The 9315-nt window shown below is 38.7% G+C and overlaps 1 protein-coding gene across 1 annotated transcript; it reads right to left on the reverse strand.

Annotated features, from left to right (window-relative positions):
* Positions 1-5275: 5275 nt before the first annotated feature.
* LOC117104203 (uncharacterized protein K02A2.6-like) lies at positions 5276-6553 on the reverse strand. The gene has a single exon (XM_033244914.1). It carries the CDS (start codon positions 6551-6553, stop codon positions 5276-5278), a length of 1278 nt encoding a protein of 425 aa, XP_033100805.1.
* Between the last annotated feature and the right edge of the window lie 2762 nt (positions 6554-9315).

Consider the following 9315-nt stretch of genomic DNA (forward strand, 5'->3'; position numbering starts at 1 on the left):
ACTGTACAATCCAATTTTGACTATCTTGCTGGTATCTTACAAAAAAAGAAATTAAATGAAAAAGAAAATATGATATTCCTGTCCCCCAAAAATTGATCTAGATTATCAAGTGAGTTAACCTGATGAAAGTTACTGTAAAATGTTCGGCATTGTCCCAGGTATCATGAATGGCCGCTGCCAGACATTTCTTATTGTAGGACCCGCCACACATCGCATTAATACATTAATACCCCTCTCCCTTTAATACCATTCCCCCTCAATAGAGCTAGATTATCTCATGAGTTACTGTAACCCTCTAATACCCCAATATATACAGTATAGTCATTTTTCCAATATAGGGTGTAACTTTGAATTCTGAGTAAATTAATTGCTTTATTTTTCTTACGCTGAAAGTATAGCAATATGTTCAATGAACTCAAAAAATGTCTTCAAGACTGTTAAGGCACCTAAAAGAATGGTGCTACGATATATTCAACTGTGCACGAGTGTAGATGGTAAATCATCACAAACGTTGGTCTTTTATCAAATTAGTAATATAATACTAATTAGATAATACTAATTATTGTACATAACAAATACTTATATAGCACCAATTCAAAATTTATCTATTTAGCACTACCAAGTGAGCAAATAAGGCAAGTTTAACAAACCTGTAATAAAGAAGTTTTTGGATTTTTCTAAACCAAATTAGGCAAATAGACAAACTATAATACTTACGACATTTAATTTGAATTTTATATAATTCAACTTGTAATTAAAATTTAACGTGAAGTTACTGTAGTATTCCTTACAGAAAGATTAATAATTCAAGCTTATAATTAATTTCATATCGCCGAGTGAGTTTTAACTTAGGCAATCCTTCCTAAAAAGGTACACTTTCTTCATTAAAAGGCTTCTACGGATGGAATAACCTGTTTGAAGCACGAACTCCTAAACCCAGTACCATTACGATTTTTAATTGTAGGGAAATCTACTCTACTGAATATTGGGCTATTATAAAATTTAAATCCTGTATAGAATCTCATTGTTAAACTGTTGTAATATTGACTACTAAAAATAATAAAAGATTATATAGTATTACTATAGTACTTGAAGTTTTCGATCCAGTCTGAAGCTAATTTCATGGCTCTCCACCCACCCTTATTAACCCACACTTCCATCCGTACAGTATAATAGACTCTTATTTAGAGTAGGGGTGGGCATAAAAATCAATCGGAGGGCAAAAGTGAATTTTCGATTTAACACAGAGGGCCGAAACCTTGCTTTGATGTTTCAAGTGTGCTTCCAAAAACCTTCATGCAGTGCTTTTATGTCATTTGATTCTCAGTTTTAATATTACTTTTTACAGGTGATCAGTGTCGGGCCGTAAAAGACTAGGGATTTTCTATCACTTTGCCCACCACAATGCCGAACACTTCACAGTTACTTTCATCACGTTAACTAGATAATATTAGATAATCTAGGTCAATTTTTGGGGCAGGGAATAAGGGGGTGTCTGGCAGACACACCCCACCATCAGAATTGTCTGGTGGTGGCCATTCATAATAACTTGGACTACTTTTATCGGATTAACTCACAAGCTGATCTAGGTCAATTTTTTGGGCGGGGTATTTGGGGGTGTCTGGCAGGTATACCCCACCATTAAAAATGTCTGGCGGTAAACATTCCTGATACCTGGTACTATGCCCAACATTTTCCAGTAGGTTTCATCGGGTTAACTCACAAGCTGATATAGCTTAATTTTGGGGTACCAGTTTTTTGCGTCTAGCAGCCACCCCCCACCATTGGAAATGTCTGGCATTGTCCATTCATGATATCTTGAACGATGCCGAATATATTCTAATAGGTTTCATTGGGTTAATTCACAAGTTGATCAAGCTAAATTTTGGGGCCCTTTTTATACCCCTCCTGACCACACCCACCACAAAGGGACCGGCAGATGCCCATTCTCCTACATAGACAGGCACATAGAACATTACTATATACACAAAAATTGGTTAACTTTCCAGCTATGCTACACCCCCGGGCTCCTGGTCTACTTAGCCAATCTTCAGGCAGATGACCAAAGGTCATGCTTACTCATCTTTGTGTCGTGTACATAAGTCCGAGTAATATTTTAGAAGCCTTTCCACGACACGTTCGCTGTTAACGAAAATCGTTTCAATATTTTCATATTTTTTTCGATGATTCTTTTACAGAATGCATGACGTTTTATCGAGTGTACTAAATTATGGAACTAAAAATGTCGACAATAAGCTCAATGAATTAAATACATCAGGACCCAGAAAAATACTACTTGACTGCGGTGGTAATATGGCGTCAACAGTAGAGTTGTTTCGGGAAACTTACCCAGATGGTAAAAATTTCATTATTCATTCGTTCGAGATTGATGTACGACTCGCACCATATTTCAGTCCATATAGAGATCATTACTTGCACTGTCCTGTTGGAGTCGCCGAACGAGACGGTGAGTGAGCCCTTAAGCCGGGCACTCATTACGCCCGACGGTGGTCGGCCAACGCAATTCTATAAAAAAAAAAAAAACGCAACGCGACGATCGTTTTTAATGACGATCCGTTCAGACGACCACTGACAATCAGCATACGGCGTTGCGTGGTCTAGCGCTCACATGGAGCGGAGTTGGGTTCGTCGTGCGACGGTCGTACGACCGTCGTATGCAGTGAGTGCCCGGCTTCTGTTACAAGTTTTTCTTACGTAACACCGAGTTAGTTACGAAATTACGCTCATTATATAACGGTGGGTTATGATGTATATATAGATTTGGTTTTGCTTTCTCAAATGAGACTAAATTTTTAGAGAATTGTTATTTTACAGCTTTACAAAAAAATAATAATATCAGTTTAATCTACTGTACTGCTATTTATAACTCATTCTGTATTTAAAGTAGGCCAAGTTAATATAACAAATTTCAGCGAATACATGATGTTATTTCTCTATAGTCATGCATTCTCAGGCGCGGACCCAGACCTTTGCACCTTCGCCATGGCGAAGGTCAGGGTGAGAGATAAATATTTTTTTAAAGTATGTCTTAGAAGATACCTAATATAATACTGGCAAGTAAAACTTAAATTTTTCCAGGCCTGTCTGTCTAGTGGGCGGGGTGGTGCGATGGGTGCGTCCGTACTCCACCAGTTTTAAGAATTTTCACATTTTCATGACAGTCGGGAATGCACTGAATATAACAATTTTGATTTTCTGTGATTTGAAAAAAGTCTAAATATTTTCATTTTAACCAGTAATCTATTGTTAGGCCTGTAATATTGAAGATTGGTTATACTGTAAAGCACTCGCGGAACCCCTGCAATACTCAAACTATAACAAGTGGTTGGCGCATCGGCTGTTTTTTGGACTCCCAACCTTGAGGTCGGGGGTTCAAAACTCTCGCTGTGCAAGTCGCTTGTGTCCTTGGGCAGGGCACTTTATCTACAGTTGTCTCTCTCCACCCAGGAGTACAAGTGGGTACCTGGTAGGTTCAAACACAGCCTGCGCTGAATACAGCTGCAACATTATGGAATTCCCTAACGGGGCTTGAGTGTGTGTTCCATATGTGCTTGATCCAGTGATCCGGGGGTAATAATGCTCAAGCGCTTCGAGGTTGTGTCAACGTGAGGCGCAATATAAATCCAGAATTATTATTATTATTATTATTATTATTATTATTATTATTATTATTATTATTATTATTATTATTATTATTAACAAGCACTGAATATGATGAGTTCTTTTTGCTCTCGTCTGGAAGGTTATTCATGGTTATGCATGCACAACACTTCCAATTGCAAATTGCATTTATCTCCCACTAGATACACGCATGTGAAGATGTAGTGTATGGTGAACTCAATAAAGTATGTATGAATGTAAACTTTCACGTGTATATGAACAACACAACCATACAGCAATCTACCATTTTCTAGAATCGTTTATTTTCGACTATAGGTGGCGCTATACATAGAAATGTACAGTTATGAATAGGTGCGGTGTGGATACTGTATTAAAACTGAAGATAACGATAATATATTACAACTCTCCCGCACTTAATCTGAAAGTGATTTTAACATTTGGGTGTGTTTGATAATGGTCTCTTTAGAATCTATTTTTATTGTTTTATATATATTTATTTTATTTCATTTTTTTAAAACATACATGTACAAACAATATTTAACAAACTAAACTGACTTCCTGATAAACAATATGATTGCGTTGTTGAATTTCACGTAAGAAAAGAATATTATGGTTTGTTGGCAATAAAGATCAATCAATGTCCAGTTTAAAAGTGTCCGTGTTCTCTGTTATTGAAAAATAATGAGTCCCTTACATTTCTTCTATGAGTCGTTTAGGACTTTTAATGACTCGCTTAGAGCGTCGAGTGATCTCTTTAGTATATGTTTCTTTTGGCAAGTCATTTACTACGTCCGCATTTTGCGAATCATTAACAGCTAATGGTTGGGGTTCAATCTGTGGGCGTTGCTTCTGGAACGTTTTGTGTTAACATAGGCGCTGAAGTTTCAGGTACCTTTATTTGTGTTTCCCTTAGCTGCTCAACATGCCTTTTCCAGAGTCCTCTTTGATGTGTTTTTACAATGTAAGATAGTGGTCCCTTTATTTCAACAATGTCGGCCACAACCCACTTGACTCATCTTTTCTACGAAAGTAGTGCTTCGAGCTCCTCGTTCCTTTCGTTAGGCCAGCCATTTCTCGTATAGTCTACCACTCGCGACAGAATTGAATCGCGTTGTACGTGTAGTTTAATTTATTTGAATGTAACTGGTAAAACTTCAAAACAGTCAGTGTAAAATAATTCTGTGTCATCCAGTGTTCGTGGTTTTTCCTTTTGTGAGCTGAGTGGCAGTCTTGATAATGCATCTGCATTCGTATTGTCTGTACTTCGACGGTATACTATTTCATAATCGAATCCTGAAAGGAAAATCGCTTGACGCGTTAGTCTAGCTGCGGCTGTAGCTGGGGTTACTCTCGTCGGGCTAAACAATCCGGTGAGTGGTTGGTTATCGGTTAATATGGTGAATTTTCTCCCCAACAGGTAAGAAGTAAATTTCTTTACACCATATACAATCCCCAGTGCTTCTCTGTCAATCTGTGAATAATTCTTTTCTGCTGCAGTAAAGCTTCTTGAGGCGAATGCAATTGGTCTCTCTTTACCATTTACGATGTGTGACAACACTGCCATTAGGCCGTATGGCGATGCATCCGTAGCTAATCTAACGGGAAGCTTGGGGTCGTAATGCGCTAATACTTGTTATTCCGCTATCATATTCTTTGCTTTCACAAATGCGTTTTCACATTCACTGGACCGTTCCCACTGCTTTCCTTTTGGAAGAAGTTGGTGTAATGGATAGAGTACGGAAGATAAGTTAGGTAGGAATCGATGGTAGTAATTCAGTAAGCCGATGAATGAACGCAACATTGTTGTATCTGTAGGTGCTGGGGCATTGATCACTGCATCAACCTTGTCGAGTGACTTATGGAGGCCGTGTTTGTCTATCACATGACCCAAGAAGGATACCTTTGATTTTAGAAACTGACATTTGTTCTTGTTCAGAATCAGTCCATTTTCTTTTAGTCGTTGTAACACCTGTTCTAGATGTTGTAAGTGTATTTCATCATTTTGGCCAGTTAAAATCATATCATCCCGAATACATGCAACACCAGGAATGCATTGTAAGACTTGTTCCATGACTCGTTGCCAAATTCCGGTAGCTGGGGTTATACCATAGGGTAGTCTGTTTACTTGGTATGAACCTTTCTGTGTGTTTATGGTAAGTATGCATTTCGCTTCATCGCTCATTTCTAGGTGTACGTATGCGTTTTTTAGATCAAGTTTTGAGAATTTCTCCCCTCCAGCAAGTGTTGCGAAAACGTCTTCTATTTTCGGCATTGGGTGTTTGTCCGGCTTTATGGCCTGGTTGACAGTTACTTTGTAGTCTCTGCATAGTCTTATTGACTTGTCCGGTTTCACGATGGGGACTATTGGAGTCGACCATTCGCTGAACTTAATTGGTGTGATTATGCCTTCGTTTTCGAGTCTGTCAAGCTCTTTTTCCCCTGCTGGTCGCAATGCGCAATGTACTTCTCTGGCTTTACAGAACTTCGGCATAGCCTTCACCTCCATGTGAAGATTGGCTTTTTGTCCTTTCAGCAGGAGCCCTACTCTTTCTGAAAACAGTTCTGCATTTTTTTCTGTCAGTTGATCAACTTGCATGTGTGTTTTGCTGTTCCCACATGTGTTGTTTGTACTGTAGTTTATGTTGAAGATTTCATGCCATGGTAGTTTTATTTTGCTCAACCAAGTTCTACCAAATAGTGGTGGGCCACCCTTGTCTACGATAAACAGTTTGTCGCTTACCGTTTGTCCATTGTAGTTAATGTGTACATTGTAGGATCCTGAGCACTCTATTTTTTCACCAGTGTATGTATGGAAACCTTCCTTTACTTTGCATAACTGTGCGTTTGGAAAGTTCTCCTCAAAGTCATCTAGATTCATTATTGAATATGTCGCTCCCGTGTCTAGTTGCATTTTTACTTTTTGTCCGTTTATGTATGGGTACACCAATAAGGTGTCGTATTAGACTTGACACTGTTCACTGTAAGTTGATTAATACCAGTAATCTCTAACTCATCATCGGATTCTGATACGCCCTCAAAGTTGTGTACACGCTTATTTTTGTTATAGCGATGTTGAGTTTTATTATTGGGTTTTGTTGTATGTCCGGTTGTATGGCCACTAGTGTTTTTCTTTTTCTTGAAGCATACCTTTTCGAAGTGCCCTTTGACCTTGCATAAATTACATGTTGTTTCAATGAATCTGCATGTATCTGCCCTATGTGCTGGGTTACCACATCTGTAGCACTGATTTTGTGGCTTATGTTGAGCTGATGTATGACTAGCGGTACTATGTCTAGGTTTGGTGCCCTTATGTATGTAATCAACAGGTTGAGGTGGTTTTCCACTAATTTCTGTAGCGTCCTTGGCTGCAGACTCCATTCCTAATACCACTTCTGTAGCTTTTTGAAGTGTTGACCCTTTTTCTGTTAACAGCCGTTTTTGTATTGTGGCTGATGTTAATCCAACAACGAATTTGTCTCTGAGTGATTCGTTAAGCCTGTCTCCAAACTCAAAATGTTTAGTTAAACGCCTCAGCTCTACCAGGTAGTTGCTTATTGTTTCACCAGCCTGTTGATTACATTTATAGAAGCGAAAACGCTCTGCAATTACTAGAGGTTTTGGTAAAAAAAATGCTTATTGAGTAGTTCACATAACTCCTCATACGTTTTAATTTTGGGTATGTCGGGCGTGCACAGATCTTTTAATAGGATGTACGTCTTCGCGCCGATCACCGTCAGTAGCGTAGCAACACGTTTTTTCAGGGTCGATGTCATTTGCATCAACGAAGGATTCTAGCCTCTCGGCGTAAGAGTTCCAATCCTCTGTATTATCGTAGGCTTCTAGATGCCCGATAGTCGGCATATTGATCTTCTAGTATACTAATAATTTTATCTTTATACTCGTCGCCAATCTGTAGTGTATGGTGAACTCAATAAAGTATGTATGAATGTAAACTTTCACGAGTATATGAACAACACAACCATACAGCAATCTACCGTTTTCTAGAATCGTTTATTTTCGACTATAGGTGGTGCTATACATAGAAATGTACAGTTATGAATAGTTTATAGGTGCGGTGTGGATACTGTATTAAAACTGAAGATAACGATAATATATTACAGAAGAAAATCAAACATGTATTGTGACATGCCCTAGTAGGGCCTACTGTAAAGTATTATGAGGCATGTCACACATATTGACGTCAAAAGTGCGGAATTTCCTGGCAGAAAAGACGAATTCACTAGCTGTTCCCCTGCTCTCGTACCATTCGGTATTTTAAAAGATCTGGTTTATAGAATCGGTAATTTTCGTCTTTCAGTTCATTAAAATCACTTGAATTTTCAGGCCCGTAACCACCGGGGCGCAGCCAAAAGGGGTCGTAATCCCCCTAAAATGAATCAAAAATTAAAATATCCCGATTATAATACTAAATGATCGATAATGTTGAAAATATATGAAATATAAGCCACCCTCTTTTTTATTTTGATTTACAGGGTTAACTGACACTTGCCTCAGACCTGGCGCACACGCCGCGTCATCTATGAATACCGAATGCTTTTCGTACATTAATAATTAAAGTTGAAATTAAAAAGAATTTTATGGTAACTTTTTGGTTGCCCGTATCGTAGTAGCAAATAGAACCCTGTTTTGTTACAGTATTAGTTGGTAAAGGAAAGAGTGTAAATTCACCCTTCCTTGGTATAATGCAGTTTAACCTCACTGTGCGACCACTGCTAGTAAGCGATCACGTCCTCCATTGACGTCCACTCTCATTATGGTCCCGTTTGTTCTACCTATCAAATCAGTGCTTTTGATACCTCTCGTAAGCCACCATCTACCGTTAACTGTTGAATTTTTTTTCTTATGATTTACCTCCCGTAAGTGACCAACTTGTAATATATTTTGACAACAAATACAATGAAGAAGTCGAACCGAAAATTAGATGGTACACTTTTAGCTGCGTCAAACTAATATTATAGACTTAAGCAATACTATATTAAAGAAAATAATATAAAAGCGATAATACGATATATAGGCTACGCTTTCTCACGTCCAAGAAAATGCTTGCAGTAGTACCAAAACAACATGCTTGCTTTTCAGACCTATTTAAAAAAGGCCTTCATGGGAGGTTCATGTTTATGAAATAATTACCCTTTGTTCGTAGTGCAAGGGAAAAGTGAAATCTCACACCATATGTATTTTCTTGTTTACCCATCACGGGCGGATTAGGAGGGGGAGGGGCCGCTGCCCTTCTTTTTTTGGAAAGTTAAAAAAAGAAAAAAGAAAGAAAGAAATAATTGATCGCCCAAAACGCCTCAGATGTTATTTTCGGGCGTCTAGAAAAAACAAATAATTCGCGGAAACATGCCCCGTCCTCCTAGAGTATAGTGTTGTCTCGATCAGCCCCACTTTTTGCTCCTCCCCCCACCCACCTTCCGGACATCTCTGTATCCGCCTCGCACATTGCTTTCAGGCTGACCAAACCTAGTTGCTCGCTGCGCTCACAATGCTTGCCAGAATCATACATTTTCTTACGTTAGCCCAAGCATGGTGGGACTGAGGTTATTCCCTTCAATGTAAAAGTCCCTTTGGGCCTCTAATTCAAATTCCTGGGATCCGCCACTAAAAACTATGAGTTCGGAGTGTTTTCGTTCATTATTAGACAACCAGAGG

The sequence above is a fragment of the Anneissia japonica genome, unplaced genomic scaffold (genome assembly GCF_011630105.1).
Source record: "Anneissia japonica isolate Jap-2015-1 unplaced genomic scaffold, ASM1163010v1 scaffold288288_len553704_cov182, whole genome shotgun sequence".
Classification (NCBI taxonomy): Eukaryota; Metazoa; Echinodermata; class Crinoidea; order Comatulida; family Comatulidae; genus Anneissia; species Anneissia japonica.

Excerpts from the sequence above, each read along its gene's own strand:
- LOC117104203 (XM_033244914.1), bottom strand. The coding sequence starts at position 6,553 with ATGCAACTAGACACGGGAGCGACATATTCAATAATGAATCTAGATGAC.